The following is a 24,841-nucleotide window of genomic DNA, read 5'->3' on the forward strand; positions in this document are numbered from 1 at the left end:
TCTGCCTATCTGAGGGACAGATGTGAATGGTTCTATGAACCCTGTAAATCACAGCATTATGCCCTTCTATTCTAGTGTATTGGGGGATGCACCTGCCACTATGCTGGGAATATGAACCATGTCCCTGCTGTTTAGTGCAAACCAGTAATAGCTCTAACAGATTTACACTAGATGGATCAGGCCAATTTTGTCTACAAAAATTCAGCAGACTCAAATATTGTAAACCTATTGCCTACAAAGGTCTAAAAGCAAATACATCAGATATGTATATCTCTGGTGTGTTAAGTTGGATTATACTGCAGATAATGGTTTTACCCACATTTTTACCACACTTGTTGAATTTTTTAGGTTCTATAGGTCACAGTACCTAATGCAATGCACTCATGCTCAGAAATACATCGCACTACAAAACATCTACTGAGCAAGAGTCCATAGAGGGGAGGATAAATATGGTACGTTCATTTCACTAAACTCTTTGCCCCAATTCTATCCATCTGCTGGTTTAAAATACACGTTTATATCAACCAGTTTTACCAACTTATTTCTACTTCTTCCCAGTTGTCAGTGATCTTCTTATTGACATAATCCAGTATTGCCTGGGACGGAACTTTAGACCAGCAAATTGCTTGAAATGGAGCACATAAACAAAGGGAAAAAAGAGATTCTCACACAATTTTAGCATCAGCCCTCTCCACCACCACCCCATATACTTAAAATCTTGTTCTAGGATTTCTTTAAAAATGTATTTCTCCATTTTTATTATAGATATCCCCTCTCATGCCAGTAGGTCAGCACAGATTAGGTCAGAAATATCTGCGCATGTTCCAGGTGGAGTTCGGTACCTGGTAAGTTGAACGGCTTCTGTTGGCGGGTGCATTGTGGGGATGGGTGGAGAGGAGAGGGTGGGGTGGCGCTGGGGGGAAGCGGAGGAGCAGGTGAGGACGGTGTGGAGGATGTCGTAGAGGAAGGGTTGCTGCTGGAATCTGGCTGGTAGGGCACTGGAATGTGGTCCTGGGAAAACAAAAGAGATAACACATTGGGAAGCAGATGAGAGGAAAGCAGACATACTGTGACATATAGGACTAAACTGATAAACCATCTCCTTCATGAAGCAACATGTATAGATGTGAAAATAGTAATTATTGCTAATATCTTCTATATATCTATATCTAATACTTCTTGATGAGGTTGTGATTACTACAGAATGCAAATTGCAGTAGATCATAAAGTATTAATGTCCTATATAATACTTGCCATACATGTCTTCAAAGAAATCAATAGTACTGCACCAATATTCATAAAACTTCAGTCATATCAACCAATCAGACTGATTGTACTAGAGTGATTGTATAGAGCACTGGCCCTGCTTGTTTTTGGCTGCACTCATCATAGATGGTACAGAACGTGGACAGATCCTCCCATCTGCCATCTGCTTCATTAAAGCTTCACTGAATCCTACTAAGCAGAACCCGTGAAACATACACTGGCATATCACAGTATGTGGAAAGCAGCAGAATAGGGGCTACTGCTGTGAAGCTGCTTTCTATGACATTTAGCATAACTGACAAATGCCAGTGCTAATTGCAAACAATAGGTGTCAATGTAGAATAAATGAAGCAGCTGTGATGGCCACATCAGTAAATCATTCAGAAGTAGCCAACAACTATGTCTATAACACTAAAGCGGGATTGTCACCATAAAAATCAAATTTCAACAGCAACTGGTCTGAGTTTATTAAGTGATAAAGATGCTAATCTTGCATTCAAAACTTTTTCTGCTGTAATGGTTTGGAGTTATCACATACTTAACCACTACACCACTGAGGGGTTTTACCCCCTGACCACCAGAGCAATTTTCACCTTTCAGCGCTCCTTCCATTCATTCGTCTATAACTTTATCATTACTTATCGCAATGAAATGAACTATATCTTGTTTTTTTCACCATCAATTAGGCTTTCTTTAGGTGGGACATTATGCCAAGAATTATTTTATTCTAAATGTGTTTTAATGGGAAAATAGGAAAAAGTGTGGGAAAAAAATTATTATTTTTCAGTTTTCAGCCTTTATAGTTTTTAAATAATGCATGCTACCGTAATTAAAACACATTAAATGTATTTGCCTATTTGTCCCGGTTATAAAACCGTTTAATTTATGTCCCTATGACAATGTTTGGTGCCAATATTTTAATTGGAAATAAAGGTGCATTTTTTTCAGTTTTGCGTCTATCCCTAATTACAAGCCCTTAGTTTATAAAGTAACAGTGTTATACCCTCTTGACATAAATATTTAAAAAGTTCAGTCCCTAAGGTAACTATTTATGTATTTTTTTAATTGTAAATTTTTTTATTTTTTTTTAATTACAAAAAAAAAATAAAATTGAGGAGTGTGGGAGGTAAGGAGTTAATTTTTTGTGTAACACTAATTTATTTCTATGTAAAAAATGTTTATGGTGTAATCTACTATTTGGCCACAAGATGGCAACAGTAACTTTTTGTTTAATACAACCTGCAAGCGTCCTTCCGGACCCTTGCAGAGAGTACTAGGAGGCTGAGAGTTTTTCACAATGATCGCGCTGCTCAGCGGAGCAGCAGCGGATCATTGCGGGGCTTAGATCAACGAACGGGAATGGATTTTCCCGTTCATTGATCTCCGGGCGAGCGGCGGGCGGCGTGTTTACCGGCGGGAGTGCACGCTAGAGCGATCGGGAGCGTGGGCAGCGGCGGGAGCGCGGAAAGTACGGATTTCTCCGTCCCTGGGGGTTAAAGGATGGAAAAAGGGACGGAGAAATTTGTATGGGCGGGGGTAAAGTGGTTAAAGGAGTTATCAGGCATTCCTTATCAAAATAAGGGCTAATTACCCAAGCTTCATCCAGCCCCCAAGCTCCCAGCACGCCCCTCGCCGCAGCTCTCCCCACAGCCGTTCGCCCGCTTTCCCTCCCGGTCCGCGGTGATGACGCAAGCACAGTAGTTCTGCACCTGCGCAGTAAGCTCCGGTACTCGTGGTGGTGATTGACAGCGCCGCTCGCGCAGGCGCAATACAGGCACAGTATAGGCCGACCTCCAGGTCGGCCTGACGTCATCACCGCGGACCGGGAGGCAAAACGGTCGAACGGCTGGCCCTTTAGAAGTCAGTGTCAAACAGTTGCATGCTGGGGGTTCTTTTTATCTATAATATATTCCTCCTTTGTCATTTATTTCCCTGCCTAGCTGCCTATCTGAAACATGATCCCCTGCTCACTTGTGTTTACAAGCAAGGCTGAGGTGACCCAGCAATTGGAGGAGAAAAGACAAAAAAGTAAAGGGCAGAAATGACATCAGGATTTAGCCTAAACTGTGGGCAAAAGACATGGTTCCCACCAGGAACAAAACTCTCTTCACTTACTATATAAAACTCACTAAAATCAAAACGTGGATAGTACAATACATGTGTTATGTAAGTAGATCAAGTATTTATCTACTTATATATGTGTTTTTCCCCTGGCATAGTATGGCTAATCCTACTGCTTTAAGGGGTTGATTCACTATAATAAAGAACATGTCTTATCAGAGTTTACATGCCCTATCAGAGTTGGTATGTCTTATTAGAGTTGGCATGCCTTATCAGAGTAGCATATTGAGTGCTATGAACGTATGCCTGCTAATTGGCAAAGACGAGAGCTCCACTTGTCCTGCCCTGAGGCACTGCGGGTCCAATCACTGTAAAGGACATTATCCCCGCAGGGGCTCAGGGCAGGACGAGTGGAGCTCTCGTCATTGTATATTAGCAGGCATACGTTCGTAGCGCTTGCTATGCTACTCTGATAAGGCACGCTAACTTTGGTAAGACATGTTAACTCTGATAAGGCATGCTATTTGTTATAGTGAATCAACCCCTAAGTGTGATACAGCATGTAACATGGTTGCAGCCAAATGTGATTTTTTTTTTCTTTTTCAACTCTTGGGAACTTTAAACTTGCTCTGGCATCTGTGAGGAGATGCACTCTTCCTGTGGAAATTTAAAGTGTTTGTGTACTTGCTCTTAAATGCAGTTAAATCTTTTTATAATGAGCAGCTCATCAATAATTCATTGGTCTGGCATTACTGATTGGATGCGGTTTCATCATTATTATTATTATTATTAATAATACTAATAATAATAATAATAATAATAGTAGTAGAAAGAAAAACTCAAATCCATGATAAAGATGTGCTTTGAATTATTTTCAGAAAGGAATCAGCATCAGGAATCTGGTAGTCCACAGTCTTCTGCACGTGTGGCTCGGCCACGGGCGCCTGATACCTCCCTCCGCCCCCCACCCCCCGTTGTACTCCAACAGCTGGGAATGTTCTGTGGGAACAGGAATGCACAGGGTGGAGCTGCACATGCGCAGAAGCACAGGACTAGCTGCTACTGGCGAGGATGGTCGAGGGAACCCACACACCTCATGCTGGAGGAAGCCCCAGGTAAGTATAAATACCTCTATAGTGATCTCAGGTAGACTTTAAACATACAAGGCAATGCATTTTGTGGACCAGGATTTCTATTGCAACTGATGAATATGTGGCAGCCACTTCTTGAGGTCATGTGCTGCTACTTGACTGAGTTGCTGACTTAAGTCAGATACTGGTTCCTGGCATATATTGACCTGATTGGAATTATAGTCCATGAAACGCGTTGTCTTCTTTGCAAAAAGAATTGTAACTTAACCAGCTGGTGTCATCTTTAGAAGCCAACATTAACAGTTTTTAAGTGCATATTTCCTACCCAGCGTTACTGTATTTTTGTGGTTTATTTTCCGTAAGTGATAACCTATTTTTCTTTCTTTCCATCTTTCTTTCTTTCTTTCTTTCTTTCTTTCTTTCTTTCTTTCTTTCTTTCTTTCTTTCTTTCTCCTATAATCTAGGGTCAGTTTCTTAGGATGAAGCCAATTACCTTATCATTATGTTTTTTGTATATGGGAGGTAGTGTTCAGATTAAGACAATGTGGTTCTGAACCCGAACACATGCATTCAGCACTATTTCAATACATAACAGCAGGAGGGGGTGTGTTTTACAAGTTGTCAGGAGGAAGCATAGGAGTTAAATGAAACCCAGCCTGTCCTTTGGTACTGAAATGGTGCTGGATGCATGTGCTTGGGTTCGAAACCATGTGGTACCAAATTCAAACACCCAGGGGCGTAGCAATAAGGGTTGCAGATGTATTATACAGTATTAGCTCTCTATTGGTCCTGTGCTCATAATAATCACTTCAATAGATGCTTTTAATAGTGGTAATCATTAACAAACTGTTCCCCATCCCCTTCTCGCACCTCTGACACTGTACTTGCCATTGGCAGGTTTAGGAGTGAGGTATTAATTGTTATGTATAGAGTGCTTGGGGGGCCCCAATGTAAAACTTGCATCAGGGCTTACAGCTCCTTAGCTACGTCACTGCAAACACCAACACTAATGGGAGGAAATCAGAGTGCCTGGAGGAAACCCCATGCAAACAAGGGAGAAACTACAAACTCCATGCAGGTAGAGGCCCTTATGGCATCATGCTGCTGATCCTGTAAGTTAAGGTAATAAAACTTTTCAGAATTTCAAATACAATGTAGGAATTTAGTCTCTTTTATAGCTCTATGTTTAAGCTCTATCCCACACATTTTCTCAGTTTTCATTTTCCTCCCCCTCGCCACTGTTTGTTGTATTATTATCTAATTTCAAATATATTTAAAGACACAATGGCAAATCTCCACATAGCCTCTGGAACAAGGCTGTTGGCAGGCGGCTCTACAGACATACATTGTAGAAACAGAAGTGCCAGTAAAGTGTACAGGTGAACTTTCCTCCCCACAAATGACACAACAGTACGGTTTCAATTAAGAAGAATAATCATTTTATTTCTTACTCCAATTAAAAGCTGATTATGTACTTCTTACCATGGAGAAAGAAAACATGTTGCCCTAAGCACTAACCTTCTGTTCCACCCTCATTCACCACAATTGGAGCCATTGACACCTTCAGTATATTCACCTATAGCAAAGTTTTCAGGATGGTAACCTAAAAGTAAACATATACTGGCTGCTTGTATTTGTGAAATTATGGCTGTTGCTTTACCTAAAGCATTATACTTCTCCTAATACTTCAGGTCCTTCACTGCATATCAGGTGAGCCACACTGACTTGGAGCTAAGTCCTGCCCTTTCCTGTGGGTCACCAACCAATGAGAACATCCTAATTGGGCCTTGAAGTTTGTGGACATTTGGAGGGATACAAGACAGAGCTTCAATCAAACCTGAAAGCAAACTCAAGTGATTTGGGCGCCATCAGAAGACAGAGCACAAATTACTATAAAACACTGTAATTCAGACACCAGCATTAGCCGGAAGCCGGATTACATCTTTCCCCCACTATCCACAGTGGCCTGGAGGGGGAAAAGTAATTAGCCTCGCCCGGGACAATTATAGGAGCAGGGTAAGCTGTTTATCCAATTTACCCTGGGCCCAAATCTCCCGGCGGTTGATTCATATGTATGCAACTCAAATACTGGACATAGAAAAATAATATAATTAGAAGTTTACCATTTAACTGTATGTCTATGTCTAAATTAAGTAGCTTTATTAGTTTTAAGGTGGCCATACACTTATAAATTTGCAGCAGATTCGACCATTAGATAGATTCCTGTCAGTTGCCTGTCAGGTCGAATCTGACTGGAATGTATCTGATGTGTGCCACAGACAAAGAACAGATTTCCAATAGATGTCAGAATGAAATCTATTGAAAATCGATTGAAATGCATTATTGCACCATTCGATCCAATGCAACTCTATGGGCCATCGACCTGCTGCCAGCAGCCGATCGACCTAGATTATCCATCCTGATCGATCAAGCAAATCGATCCAAATCGGTCGGAACAGGCTTGGTGTTTCGCATCAGAACTTTGTTTTTCTTACCAAAGCATCATTTTTAAGCTGAATTTTTAGCTAAGCTCCACCCATCAAAGACAACTGCCCGGGCTTTTTGTCCCTGATGCGGTGCAAAGCATGATGGGATTTCCTATGTTGTTAATCACATTGCCTAGCAACTGGAAGGGGTGATCAGCACACAGGACAGTTGGAACTGTGTCTCATGCTCCCTATCACCTCCTTCCAACCAAAAAGATGGCTGCCTGTAACGCTCGGTGAAGCACAGAGAGATCTGATTACCGGTGACCTGCAGCGTCACGGGGAATACAGACGTATACCAGATTATATGTGATCTGCAGTATCACCGATAATCCAATATACCAGCTAACCTCTGTTCACCGGAGTAGAGTGTAGTGTTTAGGTGTAACAGTAACACTTAGAGGACTAGGCCTCAGTACAGTAAGACGTACTGTACAGATTACTTCCGCAACCCTGAGCTCTCCAAGACGGGAGGAGTCAGACTGCAAGCAGGAAGTATCTTCTGAAAGTCACCCTCAGGCGGAAGGGTTACCAACAGAACGAAGAACCTCCTCCAATGATGAGGTCGGTTCTCGAGGTCGGACAAGCCAGGTCGTACACACACAGACAGATAAAGTACAAGATCGAGAGGCAGAGGCGGAGTCAAAGTACAGGCAGGGTTCGGCAACGGGGTATCAGATATATCGGGGTACAGAATCAGGAGGCAGAAACAGAGTCTAGGAGCGAGCCGGGGTTCGGCAACGGTGTATCAGAAATAACGAGGTACAAGATCAAAGTTCAGAAGAGTAGTCAAGGCAGGCAAGAAGTCATAACAAATAATCACAATCAAACTAGTACTTTAAGCTATCAACAAATCTAGCTTTAGTGTAGGATTACAGCTCCAGCTGGTCCCGGCACACTAACGGATCTGACTAACGGATCTGGGTGCTCCCACGTATGTGAACGCAACGCCAGACACCAGAGAAGTGAACTGCCGGCAGTATATATACTCAATCGTGACCCCCAGCACCTCCCTGATTGCTGGACCAATGGGGAGCGGAATCAGGGTCAGCTGACCAGCCTGGTCAGCTGACTCCCCTCAGACTATCATAAATCTTCCTTGAGTGCGCGCGCGCGCGTCACTCTAAACACTGAGGGACTACGAGTCCCAGCCCTGCTCTGTGGTGCAGCGGAGAGATGTGCACCAGCCGCCGCGTCTAACGCGGCGGCTTCTTCGCGTTCCGTCCGCCTCTCCACGGGGACAGCCGCCTCACGCTGGGAGGAGGCGGCTGCCTCCCCGTGTGAGCGGGCACTGCACGCGGGAAGAGCCGCCGACCGCTGGCTCATGGCGGCGGCTCTTCCACGCTTCCTCACAGTACCCCCCCCCCCAAGGAGTGGACTCCGGACAGCTCCCACCAGGTTTCTCGGGATGTAAGGCATGAAACTCCCTCCTTAACTCGTCCGCATGCATGCGGTTCCCAGGTACCCATTGCCTCTCCTCAATGCCATACCCTTTCCAGTGTACGAGATACTGTACCGAGTTCTGTACAGTACGTGAATCAATTATCTTCTCCACCTCGTATTCAGGTTGGGCATCTACCAACACAGGAGGGGGAGGAGTGGGACCCACCTGGACCGCTGGTTTAAGAAGGGAAACATGGAAAGACCTTACCCCCCGCATGCTAGTGGGAAGTTCGACAGTATAAGTGACATTGTTGATCTTTTTGGTTATTGGGAATGGACCCACAAACCTGGGACCAAGCTTACTAGAAGGTTGTTTTAGGGCCAAGTGACGTGTGGACACCCAGACCGGGTCTCCTGGTCGGAATCTCCACTCCACCGACCGTCTCTTGTCGGCTTGACCCTTCTGACTCAAAAAAGCCTTCTCCAGGTTATTTCTTACTGTCCCCCACAGGTCCTTGAATGACCTTTGCCAGACCTCCAGGGCTGGGAATGGAGTGGAAGCTATAGGCAATGGGGAAAATTTGGGTGATCTTCCCGTCACTACTTGAAAAGGAGAAAAACCGGAGGACGAGTTTTTTAAATTATTTTGGGCAAATTCTGCAAACGGCAGAAATCTGACCCAATCGTCCTGTGCTTCAGCTACATAACACCTTAAGAACTGTTCTAACGATTGATTTATTCTCTCAGTCTGGCCGTTGGTCTGTGGGTGATAGCCAGACGAGAAAGACAATTTTATGTCCATGAGCTGGCAAAAAGCTTTCCAAAAACGTGAGACGAATTGGACTCCCCTGTCTGAGACTATGTCTTCGGGAATACCGTGCAAACGAAAAACATGCGTGATAAACAACTCGGCCAGTTCTCGAGCGGAGGGGAGTCCTTTCAAAGGTACAAAATGGGCCATCTTGCTAAATCGGTCGACCACGACCCAAATGACCGTCATCCCCTCAGATCTGGGAAGCTCGCCCACAAAATCCATGGACAGGTGGGTCCACGGTTCAGTCGGGGTGGGCAATGACTGCAAGGTACCGACAGGTGCCAGTCGGGAGGGTTTACTCCTGGCACATGTCACACACTCCTTCACATATTCCTTGCAATCTGCTGCCAAGGAAGGCCACCAGGCGCATCTGGCTACTAAATCCTGTGTTCTGGATGCCCCAGGATGTCCCGCATTCTTATGTGTATGGAACATCTCTAGAACCTGAAGGCGAAACGGCAGAGGAACGAACAGAACCCCTGCGGGCTTCCCTTCCGGGATGTCCTGTTGAAAGGGAATCAGCGTCTCCGCCCAATCCTCCCAGGTTCCAGTGGCTGCCAGTATCAACCTCTGAGGAATAATGGTCTCTGGAACGGAGGGCTGTGCTGTCTCTGACTCAAAGCATCTGGACAAGGCATCTGCCTTAACATTCTTGCTTCCCGGGGTGTATGTAATGATAAACGTGAACCTGGAGAAGAATAGCGACCATCGAGCCTGACGAGGGCTCAATCTCTTAGCCCCCTCGATGTATTCTAAGTTCTTATGATCGGTGTAAACCGTGATGGTATGCTCAGCTCCTTCTAACCAGTGTCGCCATTCCTCGAAAGCTAATTTGATGGCTAGGAGCTCCCTATTACCAATATCATAATTCCTCTCTGCAGGGGAAAACCTGCGAGAGAAGTAAGCGCATGGGTGCATTCTACCCTGCAAGCCTGACCGCTGAGACAGCACAGCCCCCACCCCTACCTCCGAAGCATCCACCTCCACAATGAACGGGAAGGATGTATCCACATGTCTGAGGATGGGTGCTGAACAGAATAGGCCCTTTAGAGTGGAAAAAGCATGTAAAGCCTCAGGAGACCAGTGAGTTGTATCTGCCCCTTTCTTGGTGAGACTCGTAAGGGGAGAAATGACCGTGGAGTACCCCTTTATAAATCGTCTATAATAATTGGCAAAGCCAAGAAAGCGCTGAAGAGATTTCAACCCCACCGGCTGTGGCCACTCCAGCACAGCCGAGACCTTGGCAGGATCCATCGACAGGCCTGTGGTGGAAATTATATACCCCAAGAAGGCGACAGATGTTACTTCAAAGATGCATTTTTCAAGTTTTGCATATAAAGAGTTCTGCCTTAACAGATTCAAAACAAACCTCACATGGTCTCTATGTTCAGAGAGGTTGTTGGAGAAGATGAGAATATCATCAAGATAGACCAAAACAAACTTCCCCAACACTTCTCTGAATACCTCGTTAATGAGTTCCTGAAAGACGGCCGGGGCATTACACAGCCCGAAGGGCATCACCAGGTACTCATAATGCCCGTCTGGTGTATTAAAGGCCGTCTTCCACTCATCGCCCTTTCTTATGCGTATCAGGTTATACGCGCCCCGCAAATCTAATTTAGAAAAGATTTTAGCGTCTGTAATTTGTGTGAATAAATCGTCTATCAGTGGCAAGGGATAGCGATTTTTGACTGTAATCTTGTTAAGGCCGCGATAATCGATGCAGGGTCGCAGGCCTCCGTCTTTTTTCTTAACAAAAAAGAAACCAGCTCCAGCAGGTGACCGGGACGGCCGAATGAAACCTTTGGCCAAGTTTTCACGGATATAATCCTGCATGGCTACCTTTTCGGGTCCCGACAGATTGTACAAATGACCCCGGGGAGGTACACATCCCGAACGGAGGTCAATGGGACAATCGAAAGGGCGATGTGGGGGCAACTTGTCTGCTGCTTTGGGACAGAACACGTCGGAATACTCGGAGTACTGGTCGGGTACCCCTTCTACCTGAACTTTGGTTTGTCCCAGGGTCAATTTTCCCAAACACTGTTGAAAACAACGAGGTGACCAAGTGGTTAGCTGACCTGTGGCCCAGTCTATTTGAGGTGAGTGGAGTTGCAACCATGGCATGCCTAGGATGATAGTGGAGGTTGACATGTGCAATACAAAAAATGATAATTGTTCCCCATGTAGTACCCCGATGGTGACCTTCACCTCCGGAGTCTGAGACAGTGCATGATTCCGTTGTAGCGGGGAATCGTCTACTGCCGTGACCTGAATGGGGGGACTCACAGGAGTGAGGGGAATACCCAACTCTTGTGCGAACTCAAAATTCATAAAATTGGCCGCTGAGCCTGAGTCAATAAATGCCTCAGTGGCCATAGACTTATTTTCCCATGTAACCGTACAAGGGAGCAAAAATTTCTTTTCCTTAAGGGGTGCAATTTGTGTACCTAGGGTGTCACCCCCCACTACTCCTAGGCAAACTCGTTTCCCGACCTGTTAGGGCAGTTTCGTACCCTATGCCCTGCTGCTGCACAGTACAGGCACAGCTGTTCTGTCATTCTCCGCCTTCGCTCCACCTGGGTCAGTCTCGACCGACCAATCTGCATTGGTTCGGGCGGCGGTAAAGCCGGGGAGGGTGAGACAGGCGGAGAAGGTGTTACTAGAGGTGTAGCGGACGGTGCCGCGTACGATGTCACCCTGACACGGTGACTGCCTCTAGCCTGCCTCTGATGGCGCAACCTGCGGTCCACTCGAATGGCCGATGATATGGCCTCATCAACTGTCTTGGGCTCGGGTACCGTCAACATTAGATCGGAAACCTCTTCCGACAACCCAGACAGGAAGTAGTCCATGAGGGCAAAATTATCAAATCTTGAGGTGACTGACCACCTACGGAACTCTGCCGCATAATCCTCGACTGACCCTCTGCCTTGCCGTAAGAGTTTGAGCTTCCGCTCTGAGGATGCGGCAAGGTCAGGGTCGTCGTAGATTATGGCCATGGCCTTAAAAAATTCCTCCACTGAGGTCAAAGCAATATCGGTAGTGGGCAGGTTGTAAGCCCACGACTGGGAGTCTCCAGTCAACAAAGTTTTAATGAAAATGACCCGTTGGGTCTCAGTCCCCGAGGATCGGGGCCTTAATTCAAAATATGACAACACTCTACTCCTGAAATTCCGGAAGTCAGACTTGTGGCCGGAAAATTTATCAGGGACAGGCATGCGGATGTCGTCACTAGGAGGGGATCGCACTGAATCAACTGATGTCTGGAGGGTTCTCACAGAGCCTGATAAAGCATCAATTAAGGCTTTGTGCTGGCCTAATGCTTGATGAATGCTATCCACCGAAGTGGCAAGCGCAGTCAGAGGATCAGTGCGTTCCATCAGTATTTTTGGTCTGGCGTTCTGTAACGCTCGGTGAAGCACAGAGAGATCTGATTACCGGTGACCTGCAGCGTCACGGGGAATACAGACGTATACCAGATTATATGTGATCTGCAGTATCACCGATAATCCAATATACCAGCTAACCTCTGTTCACCGGAGTAGAGTGTAGTGTTTAGGTGTAACAGTAACACTTAGAGGACTAGGCCTCAGTACAGTAAGACGTACTGTACAGATTACTTCCGCAACCCTGAGCTCTCCAAGACGGGAGGAGTCAGACTGCAAGCAGGAAGTATCTTCTGAAAGTCACCCTCAGGCGGAAGGGTTACCAACAGAACGAAGAACCTCCTCCAATGATGAGGTCGGTTCTCGAGGTCGGACAAGCCAGGTCGTACACACACAGACAGATAAAGTACAAGATCAAGAGGCAGAGGCGGAGTCAAAGTACAGGCAGGGTTCGGCAACGGGGTATCAGATATATCGGGGTACAGAATCAGGAGGCAGAAACAGAGTCTAGGAGCGAGCCGGGGTTCGGCAACGGTGTATCAGAAATAACGAGGTACAAGATCAAAGTTCAGAAGAGTAGTCAAGGCAGGCAAGAAGTCATAACAAATAATCACAATCAAACTAGTACTTTAAGCTATCAACAAATCTAGCTTTAGTGTAGGATTACAGCTCCAGCTGGTCCCGGCACACTAACGGATCTGACTAACGGATCTGGGTGCTCCCACGTATGTGAACGCAACGCCAGACACCAGAGAAGTGAACTGCCGGCAGTATATATACTCAATCGTGACCCCCAGCACCTCCCTGATTGCTGGACCAATGGGGAGCGGAATCAGGGTCAGCTGACCAGCCTGGTCAGCTGACTCCCCTCAGACTATCATAAATCTTCCTTGAGTGCGCGCGCGCGCGTCACTCTAAACACTGAGGGACTACGAGTCCCAGCCCTGCTCTGTGGTGCAGCGGAGAGATGTGCACCAGCCGCCGCGTCTAACGCGGCGGCTTCTTCGCGTTCCGTCCGCCTCTCCACGGGGACAGCCGCCTCACGCTGGGAGGAGGCGGCTGCCTCCCCGTGTGAGCGGGCACTGCACGCGGGAAGAGCCGCCGACCGCTGGCTCATGGCGGCGGCTCTTCCACGCTTCCTCACACTGCCCTCATGAAATCAAGCATTTGCCTGTTCTTTTAAAACAGGGTGGGTAAGAGATTATTTTACCTATCTATTTTAATTAACATAACTAATGTAACTTAATGACAGTATGTTTGTTTAGGCTGAAGTTCCTCTTTAAGCTTTTGTGCAGCTAAAAATAAGGCTTATGTAAGAGAAACAAAGTTCTGATGCTGTGAAACTGTTAAAGAAACACCAAGCCTCTTCAGTGCTGCTGAGAAGATTTTTAGTCTAGAGATTCACTTTAAGGTACCCATACACTGAGCAGATTATCAGCCGATCGATCGAAATCAATCGATCGCAAATCGATTGACCAATTGATCGATTTGCGGCCGATTTCGATCTATTTCAATCGATCTGACATGATGGAAATTCTAGGTTGATCTGTTGAGATTGCTTATCATTTTGCATTGGACCTAATGGAAATCTGATGGCAAAAAAAATGCCATAAGATCGATTTTCAATAGATTTCATATTGAAATCTATTGGAAATCTGTTCCTAGTAAAAAATGTTCCTAAACACATCAGATAGATCAGAAATCTATCTGATGATCTATCCGCTGCTAATTTAACGAGTGTATGGCCTGCTTTAGTGTGAACAAGCCCTAAGAGATGTAAACAATTATGTAGATGTAAAAAAGCAACAATAATCTGTCAGTGAGAGTAAAGTATGCTGAGATCCCAAGCTTTCCTGTTAGTAACTGAAGCCATCTATCACATTAAAGAACCAACAGACTTCCAAGGTCAAAAGGAAGGGATTTTCTCCTGCAAACCTACTTTCAAATCAATGTACGATATCTTTCCTGAGATATAAACAAAAAATGGGGGAAGAGGAGGGGATTATAAAACAGCCTTCCCTTCACAGACTTCACAAAATGTAGTAAAAAGTATAACTGGCGCAGAGTGGTTTGTTTTGAAGAGAATAAAAGTTAAAAAATGTGTTGCTTCAAATGCTGACCAGACCTCATTATGTGTGGAAAGGTGCAAGGGTCACTTTAAGCAACTTTGTCAGCTTGCCGAGGTTGAAACCCTGATGGACTTGCTACAGCAATTAACTGCCAGTTACAAAATAAGAAAAAAATAAATTAAATGTACTTGTGAACTAATTATGAATCACCCAAGTATACCACTGAACGAGTAAAAGCTATAGGTCAAGCACCTTTTTTTTTTTTTCTTTTTGCTGTTAGGAAATATGAAAAGGAAAATTACATTAATATTTTCTAAGTACACATAAAAAAATTAAAAAATAAGGATTTAGTCCTCATATGGTCAGACTATTAAGTTTGTAGATTTCAATAAATGTGTGAAAGGACGACACTGTAAACTCTGGTGGACTCTCGAGGGTACAGAAAATAAGTGCTGGTATGTTTGAGCACTACAAGTAGCAGACACTGCATACATGTAAAATATGCGCCCGGTAGAGATACACGCTAGTAGAATACTGGTAAACTAACTGATATTCTACAACTCAATTCCAATAGCAAAGTATTGGTAATCTTTACTGATATTTTACTATGACCTAACCTTAACCTACTCTTGGACAGAATAGTCCCTCAACCGATGCTTAACCTCAAGACCCCCTCGTGGTGCCTAACCTTGACCCCTGAAGCCCTAACCCCCACAACGGGTGCTACCAGCTCACCACAGCTTCATCCACAGCATCGCCGAGGACTACCTCACAGCCGCACACATCCTAATGACTGCTGCCAGTTCTGAGATACGTAGCTATACAGGCTGCCATAATTACTGTTACTCTACTGACTTTTACTAGTTAATTTGCTTGACTGCTACTTGGCTGATAAGATGAAAAGTGACACCTGGAACATCTAAGATGTGTTTATGTGCTGGATTCCACATATTATGTTTTTAACTACCATTTGTCATGATTTCTGAAATTACTACACTCTGCCTCTGAAGAAGCAGCTATTTGTTGAAAGCTGTGAAACGTGCACTAGGCCATTTTTAACATCATTCCGTGGCATATGGAATTTTACAGTGTTTGTCATATTTGTTTACCTATTAAGATCATAATTAAAAGTGAAGGTTTATGAATATATTGACTATAATTTACCGCCCTCCAAACCCTCACCCTGTTTTTCACTTGTTGATGTATATTTATGCTATTTAATTGAGAGGTGGCTAGCCTACTGCCTAACCGTGCTTTTTCAGTGCACAATTCATTTTTAACAATGCTGGCAATGGCAAGTAGATTAAATTAAAGAAAACACTGCCATGTGAAGGGCCTGCGCATACTAACGCGCTTGTGTCCACTTCCGTACGCTTTTCAGCATCTATAACATTTTTGTGTTGTTGAAAAGCATACAGAAGCGCGCTAGTGTGCTTAGGCCCTAGGGTTTAACAAAGACCAAGCTAACATTTAAGATCTATTTCATAACAAATGAAAACCACTAAATTCATATAAACGACCCAACCTTCTACCAATAGCTAGAACTGTACCACACTCTCCTCTCCACACACAGGATGACCAGAGGAAATTCTGATTACCTGACTAGTAATAATGGTGCATTTGCTTATAATGCTTCCCACTACCATTCTTTCCTCAGATCATAAAGCTTCATGCTGGCAGATCAGTCACCGTCATATTATCATTGTTTTTTTTCCAGTTGGTCGGACAAACAAATGCAGAGAAAAGAAAGAAGATTTAAGGATATTCAGATCTGGAGGCTAAAGACAGCAGCTGGAAGAGACAACGCACTCAGATAGCGGGTAATAGGGTCTGAAGGCACTGGAAAGTTCAGTACTTCCGATCGTGATATGACCATGAGACATATTTTACATTATAAATGGGAAAAACATGCAGTAATTGCCATGACTGGCACAAAACAAATCAATGTAATGCAATCAGGCCTGCGTTTCCTGTTATCTGTTGTGTGGTGTGGCTGTGCGTATTTATCATTTGTCCCTGACTCTAGTCATCTCTACAAATGGATTATTATCCGTGCCAGGGCCTTACATTCTCCGCCACATATATCCATATGCCTTAGCTATCTATGCTGACAATACAAATAAGCATGATGGACGCACAGAGGTTTTCTAGTTTAATCACTTCTTTGATATGTTTTACTCGCTAAACCAAGATTAAATGGAGTTTTACTGATAACCAGATAAGCTTCTTGAAAAGCAGAAATTACTTCTGGGTAAATGTCATTTTTACATGGCAGGCCTGTAAATGTATTCGTTGTCTTGGCTTTTGGAACCTCAAAAAGCCTTTGCAGATTAAGGCAATCCATGTATGGATTCCACTTTTAAAGGGAACCCGAGAAGAGAGTGATATGGAGGCTGCCATATTTATTTCATGTTAAACAATACCAGTTGCCTGGCACTACTGCAGTCACATAGACCACCAGGGCGGTGGTCTATGTGGCTGCAGTAGTGTCTAAATTACACCAGCAACAAGCAAGCAGCTAATCTTGTCAGGTCTGACAATATTGTCAGAAACCCCTGATCTGCTGCATGATTGTTCAGAGTCTATGGCTGAAAGTATTAGAGGCAGAGGATCAGCAGCATAGCCAGACAACTGGATCGAAAATAATACATCATTTTTTACAAATCAATAACTGCAAAGTGGGGTGTGCGTAATTATTCGGCCCCCTGAGTCAATACTTTGTAGAACCACCTTTTGCTGCAATTACAGCAGCCAGTCTTTTAGGATTGGATTTAGATCTGGACTTTGACTGGGCCATTCTAACACATAGTTATGTTTTGTTTTAAACCATTCCATTGTTGCCCTGGCTTTATGTTTAGGGTCATTGTCCTGCTGGAAGGTGAACCTCCGCCCCAGTCTCAAGTCTTTTGCAGTCTCCAAGAGGTTTTCTTCCAAGTTTGCCCTGTATTTGGCTCCATCCATCTTCCCATCAACTCTGACCAGCTTCCCTGTCCCTGCTGAAGAGAAGCACCCCCCGAGCATGATGCTGCCACCACCATATTTGACAGTGGGGATGGTGTGTTCAGAGTGATGTGCAGTGTTAGTTTTCTGCCATACATAGCGTTTTGCATTTTGGCCAAAAAGTTCCATTTTGGTCTCATCTGACCAGTGCACCTTTTTCCACATGGTTGCTGTTTCCCCCACATGGCTTGTGGCAAACTGCAAATGGGACTTCTTATGTTTTCTGTTAACAATGCCTTTCTTCTTGCCACTCTTCAATAAAGGCCAACTTTGTACAGTGCATGACTAATAGGTGTCCTATGGACAGAGTCTCCCACCTGAACTGTAGATATCTGCAGCTCGTCCAGAGTCACCATGAGCCTCTTGACTGCATTTCTGATCAGCGCTCTCCTTGTTCGGCCTGTGAGTTTAGGTGGATGGCCTTGTCTTGGTAGGTTTACAGTTGTGCCATACTCCTTCCATTTCTGAATGATCGCTTGAATGTTCAAGATTTTGGAAATCTTTTTGTAGCCTAAGCCTGCTTTAAATTTCTCAATAACTTGATCTCTGACCTGTCTGGTGTGTTCTTTGGACTTCACAGTGTTGTTGCTCCCAATATTCTCTTAGACAACCTCTGAGGCCCTCACAGAGCAACTGTATTTGTACTGACATTAGATTACACACAGGTGCACTCTATTTAGTCATTAGCACTCATCAGACAATGTCTATAGGCAACTGACTGCACTCAGATCAAAGGGGGCCGAATAATTATGCACACACCACTTTGCAGTTATTTATTTGTAAAAAATGTTTGGAATCATGTATGATTTTTGTTCCACTTCTCACGTGTACACCACTTTGTATTGGTCTTTCATGTGGAATTCCAATAAAATTGATTCATGTTTGTGGCAGTAATATGACAAAATGTGGAAAACTTCAAGGGGGCCGAATACTTTTGCAACCCACTGTAAATACTATTGATATCTGCCTATAGTGTGCAATGTCTACATGTCAATACTACTTTATACATGTGACTGGTATTTGCCTGTCATTCATTTATCTACTTGTCATTGATATTTAGCTGTTGGTATCATTGGCACATCATTGGAATTAGCCTGTTAGCAATGAAGTATACATTTTACCAATGTATCTCTATACAGTGGCATAACAAAAGTCTCCTCCACCACTGCAGTGGCAGGGGGCCCAGAGCTGGATAAAGCCAGGGGGTGGTCCTGTGCCTCCTGTTGTAATTAGGCAGAATGCAAAGCCGAAGCTTATACATTACCTTCTCCCAATGGCCATGTCTACTGCACTTCCTGGCTAGTTAGCAAGTACTGTGCAGCCAGCCAAACACACCATTTGGGGACTGAAGCAGCATTGTGATTGGCCAGCTGCCCGGAACTTGCTAAATAAGCAGGAAGTCTAGGAGACGTGATCGCAGAGACCAGGTAGTGTATACACTCCCACTGTGCATTCTGACTAAATACAATATCAGGTTACAGGCCCCCACCTCCCCAGCTCCCCCCCCCCCCCATCCTTGTGCAGGGACCACTGGCAGATCTCTGCTGGGAGGCCCAGCCAACTATAGTTACACCCCTGTCTCTATGCCCACTATCAGGTGCATTTACACGTGTTCACATGCCACATATAACCACTCTTTACTGTCATACTCCGTATTTAAGGCCATAGTGTCTTTTGCCCAAAGGATGTAATAAAAGTGGCACCACCACATCAGTTATGCACAAAGGTTCACTATTAGCTGTGTCCATTAATGTGCGATGTGGCTGCTAAAACAACAAAAAGCTCTATGGGAGCCTGATAAATTGTTTGGATACAGAAACTAACCCTTTGGCTAAGCAAGCAACGCCCCCATCAGAAAATTCCTGGATCTGCCCCTGCCTAGAGTACAACAGAGAACAAACCTGTTTCTGCTTAGGACAGTTTAAAACATTACACTGAAGTGAGATGGCTTACCTTGTTAATTTTGTTGGTTTTGGGAAGGGTTTGGCTAACGTGTAGGTCCGAATACCTTGGAGGCTTTCTTAAAGGATTGTTGATGTCACATGGGACAGACTCGGTCCTAACTAGCCGTGCTGAAGTTCGGAGAAAAAATTAAAAAAAAGGATTATTAAAATGTACATGTAACAAGTTATGGAAAGAAGCAGTAAAACTAAACAGAACTAAAATAACCAGCTGAAATTGTTGCTTAGCAAGTCATCTTCTCTAATATTATTCAATATAGTTGCATTACTGCAATGTATCAATCTACTATGTGTAGCAAATGTTATACTGCGTGGGGGGTGTAAGGATAATTTGAGGTTCCAGCATCTCCGGACCCTGAATTACATCTCCCTCTCTGAGTTTGGAAGACTCAGGAGGGGTAATGTGGTATTTAACTGCGCCGGGGATTTGAGCAGCAGTTTGAGCCGTCATTTGTCTCACCCTGCGCCCAGCTCACTAGCAGCGTACATAAACGTATGCACCTGTGTATCATAAAAACTGAGCATCTGATGTTAAATGACAGTAAACCTACATAAAATCTAATGTTAGAATGATAGTTATATTGAAGTAAAGAAACTCTGAATCCACGCTGCAGCTCTCAGAGACACTATTGTATTAACCCGAAGAAGCGGATAAATCCCAAGAAACGCATAATTTTTATTGGTGTCCAATACATTTTTTCTTAAACTCCACATCAAGGTAAGACTGTTATTACTGTTATTATTACGCTATATTTGATTTATCCACATTGGGGCACTTCCCAACCTGTATATTGAAGTAAAGGGTCCTTATACATAAGCTCTTATTCAGGGCTTCATAAAATATTTTAGCCATACATAAGAATAAGTACATTAGCATCATGTATTTCTGACTTGCTCTATTCAGTCAAGAAGAAATAAGGCAAAATGAGTTCCAATTCATAGACATTTTGTGGTTGTTTTGTGGCCAGCTGGCAGAGCAGGTCAGAGCAGGTGTACTTAGCAAATGCCACCCCAAATACTTAATAATGATTAATACTTTGCAAATAATATGATTAAAGCAGTTAAATGTAAATATGTTACTACATTTGCATACGATAAAGCCAGACATTTAGCATAACCAATCATAAATGCAAAACAAACTTCTTTGAGAAACCTTCTATGTCAAGATTAAATAATTATTTTATGTTGTTTGTGTCTGCCAAGATTCACAAACAGAACCTGAAAGGGGGGAGGGGGAACTTCTAAGAGTACTATGCTTGTTGTATGCAAAGGCTGGTTATCAGAGGTTTGGGGAACTCACCAGATGGTATAGCTGGCATACGACACTGAAACCTGCGGTGAAGGAGATCCAATCCAGAACCAGTCTGGTTACACAGAGAATCATTATAAATGAGAGGTTTGTAAACCTTCACAAGCATAAGCCTGTCTGCTTATAACTTGTAAGCCAGCTACTTTATCTTGTGAATTTTCAACTTTTCTGTAATGGAACTATGCAAATAAGACGCTTACTACTCTTAGATGCAGTCAACCTCTGTGTTTTACAGTTTATTTTTATATACCAACCATCTCTGCCAAATTTGCAACGAGATAAAAACAAGGAACACCAAGAGCCCCAATAGTGTAATATGTACTGGTAAATGGTTACTAGATAGAGTAAATATTAATACTCACAAACCAGGGTTACCATTAGGCAACCACTGTAAAGGCAGGTGGGGAGATTTTCCTGACCCCACTCAGGAATAAGAAGTCGCTCTCTGTAGATGAGAAAAAGGGGTTCAACCCTCCACCCAGGGTGGACTCAATATTATGCAGGAGAACAGAGGCGCCAAAAGGATAAAAGGAAGCTAAATGAGCTTAAAAACCAAATTCTTGGTAAATAGAGGAGGTAGTGGTGGACTTACCTCCTCCAAGTAGACACACAACGACTGTAGTAAACACAGTCAATATATTTTATTTATGAACTCCAAATATGCAACGCGTTTCGCAGGTTTGATCCCGCTTCATCAGGCAATAACAACGGAGCAATAGCATATGTGGTCAGTAGAAGAGCCAGGCACCTCTGTGTCACACAACGCGTTGCATATTTGGAGTTCATAAATAAAATATATTGACTGTGTTTACTACAGTCGTTGTGTGTCTACTTGGAGGAGGTAAGTCCACCACTACCTCCTCTATTTACCAAGAATTTGGTTTTTAAGCTCATTTAGCTTCCTTTTATCCTTTTGGCGCCTCTGTTCTCCTGCATAATCTCTGCCAAATGAACAACTCCCCATAGCTGGAGTTTTGCCAATTTATGTTTGACTACATGTAACAAGAGTAATATTAGCCACAGATATAGAGCCTTCAATGGAATCTTCTTAAACTATCAAAATTAGAATGATTAAACAGGAATCTTATAAAGATGAATTCAATATTTTAAAACAAACTTTTTGATTCAATTTGATCATAGTTACAGCTCTCCAATTTGATTAAATAAATATAATTCACCAATCAGTCTTGACATTTCAGTTTGATTTGGTATGGATGAAATTATTTAATAAAACAGCCATTAAATTATCACAGTTGAAACATTTGGCCTGACCAGAGTTACTGAGGTCGGGTGAAGAACCTGTGGCACTATGCACAAATTTGTTGGTGCCCCTTTGTAAAAAAAACAAAAACAAAGAACTCACAACTATCTCTGAAATAACATTTAACTAACGAAAGTAAGAATAGCCCAATGCTTAGCCATATTAGGGTGTTTTAAATGTGTGTTTTGGGTGTGTTTGTGTGTCAATATCCTGTTAGGGGATGGATGACCTGCAACTGAAACAGTTATAGCGCTTTCTGAAACTAGGCAGAATGTTTAGCCCCAGATTGTCTTGATAATTGTAAGATTCCATTGTTCCCTGCACAGAATCAAGGCACCTTGTGTTAGTTGCAGCAAACTGCCCTAAAACATAGTTTATACCCTTCATGTTTCACAGTAGGTATTGCAGTCCATTCTTTGTGGATATAAAGCTGATGTGACTTGCCAGACACCTTTAGTTTTATCTTCTGTAACCAAAGAACATTTCCTTAGAAGCACAGTATGCATTTTAGCAGATTTCACTATGGATGGATTTATTTATTTTATTTTAACAGGGTAAACTCCTTGGGACTTGTTCTATTGAGAACACTGTCACTCAAGAAGCAATGGATCATGCACTCAGCCTCTGATGGACCTCAAACCTGAAGACCAGTTTTATGGCATTTTGTCCTATATTCTCACTAGACTTCTGTCTGTTCTAATTTTACATTTTCCTTTGGTGGCAATATCCCCATAGTAGACTGACTCCTTTCCTGTATTTATGAAGTCTGAGTGACTGGTGGCATATTAGAAAATGTGTAACACTAAACAGAAAACAGAAAGTGAAAAAAAAAATACTCGAATCCAATTCTTTGTGAACTTTTCTAGGGGTATCCATGATGTGGAATCCAGGTCATTTTAACATACTGGCCTCAATTCACTAAGCTTATCTCCTGTCTTTAATAACATTTCTAGAGTTATCACCATGGTTATGAGGCATGTAGCATTCAGGAAACATTTTACCTCAGGCAAACTTAAAGTTAACTCTTCTGTCTATAAGTTAACTCTTAATCCTTAAAATACCTCCAGAATTCTAAAGTTAAAGACAGGCTGTTAATTAACTGCATGTGAAAATAACTACAGAGGAGGTAGCTTAACTACAGATGAGGTAACTTAACTACAGAGGAGGTAACTTAAAGAGGAACTGTAACGACAAAACGTCCCCTGGGGGGTACTCACCTCGGGTGGGGGAAGCCTCCGGATCCTAATGAGGCTTCCCACGCCGTCCTCCGTCCCTCAGGGGTCTCGCTGCAGCCCTCCGTGCAGCTGTGACGTCAATATTTACCTTCCCGGCTCCTGCGCAGGCGCTCTGACGGCTGTCGGCTCCGAAGTAGGCGGAAATACCCGATCGCCGTCGGGTCTGCTCTACTGCGCAGGCGCAAGTTTCCATTGCCTGCGCAGTAGAGCGGACCCGACGGAGATCGGGTATTTCCGTCTATTTCCGAGCCGAAAGCAGCCACAGCGCCCCCGCAGGAGCCAGCAAAGGTAAATATTGAATCTACAGTCGGGTCTGTCGCCGGCTGTTCGGAGGGCTGCAGCGAGACCCCCGTGGGACAGAGGACGGCGTGGGAAGCCTCATTAGGATCCTGAGGCTTCCCCCACCCGAGGTGAGTACCCCCCAGGGGAGGTTTTTGATGTTACAGAGTCTCTTTAAAGAATGAAGAGATAAAATAACTCTCTCACTGTGTGGTGGCATGTTTTCTCTTGCCTTATTATCTCCAGCATGATGTTAGTGAATTGAGGCCAATGTATCTTTGTAGAATAAGCACACCTGCAGCCATACTCATTTTACACACTGTGTTCTTACAAAATCTTGTCATTTTTTGAATGCCAAAAAAGGTATTTGTAAATTAAGACTTGGAGAAATGAACTATTTGCATGAGTTACACAATCATGAACCATCAATGCTGGTAATTGTTACAATTCAATCAGACCTAAGAACCTATGTCAGACCAAAATTTGTCATCTCTATTGGTCACTCCAGTACTTACTCACATCAGCAATGCTTGTACCTACCTCCTCGGTGTATGATTAGTAAATGACATGGAGGGGCCTCTTTGGTGCATTTATTGTGGCACTTTAATCTAATGAGGAGGCAAAAAAAATACAAAAAAAATCATAAGAATAAGAACATCACTCGGAAATATTCTAATAATATGAAAATATTCAGTGTTCCCTGACCCTGTATATTACAAATGACATCACTCTCCCACAATTCTCCAGTGAGGCAAGCCTTCACATTCCTGCCTATGCAAAGTCCCATGACAGAAGCTTAGATAAGCTTTTTACTACTGTATTCGAACATACTGCAGGTTGGAAAAATAAGAGATTGTGAAAATTATAACTTTTTTGGCTAACTGAAAAAGTTCATATTTCTAGTTTCCAGAAAGCTATTCCTCTTTCTTCGGCCATAAACTTCAAATGTAAACTGAAAATATGCCCCACAATATTTGCCAGTGTACAACGGAAATTAGGCACTAAAAAGTCGGCAGTATGGAACTTTTATCAGTTAGCCAATAGCCATTAAAAGGTATCATTTTTACAATAGCTTGATTTTCGTACCTTCACAATACAGAAAAAAATTATTCTTCTATTAACCATCCAATATTTTTTTTATTGCAACAGAAATGAACGTATATGTAAACCTGGTATATAGGGATAGGTCCACTTTTATTTATGAGAACAAACGATTATGAGCCAGTCACTATTTACT

General features: G+C 43.4%; 1 protein-coding gene and 1 long non-coding RNA gene across 3 annotated transcripts in view; one reads left to right on the plus strand and one right to left on the minus strand.

Moving 5' to 3' along the window:
• The window catches only part of KSR2 (kinase suppressor of ras 2), a 550,925-nt gene that overhangs the window by 171,670 nt on the left and 354,414 nt on the right, over positions 1–24,841 (minus strand). For both annotated transcript variants that reach the window (XM_068246131.1, XM_068246140.1), the window contains exons 8-10: positions 24,145–24,212; positions 19,513–19,631; positions 843–1,011 (exon numbers count right to left, since the gene is read on the minus strand). In XM_068246131.1, the coding sequence (XP_068102232.1) occupies positions 843–1,011; positions 19,513–19,631; positions 24,145–24,212 (356 nt within the window). The remainder of the gene's footprint in view (positions 1–842; positions 1,012–19,512; positions 19,632–24,144; positions 24,213–24,841) is intronic.
• On the plus strand, positions 762–16,466 carry LOC137525210 (uncharacterized). Its single transcript, XR_011022893.1, has 4 exons — positions 762–845; positions 4,206–4,442; positions 6,110–6,434; positions 16,277–16,466. It is a non-coding gene; the product is annotated as an uncharacterized lncRNA (long non-coding RNA).

The sequence above is a fragment of the Hyperolius riggenbachi genome, chromosome 1 (assembly GCF_040937935.1).
Source record: "Hyperolius riggenbachi isolate aHypRig1 chromosome 1, aHypRig1.pri, whole genome shotgun sequence".
Classification (NCBI taxonomy): Eukaryota; Metazoa; Chordata; class Amphibia; order Anura; family Hyperoliidae; genus Hyperolius; species Hyperolius riggenbachi.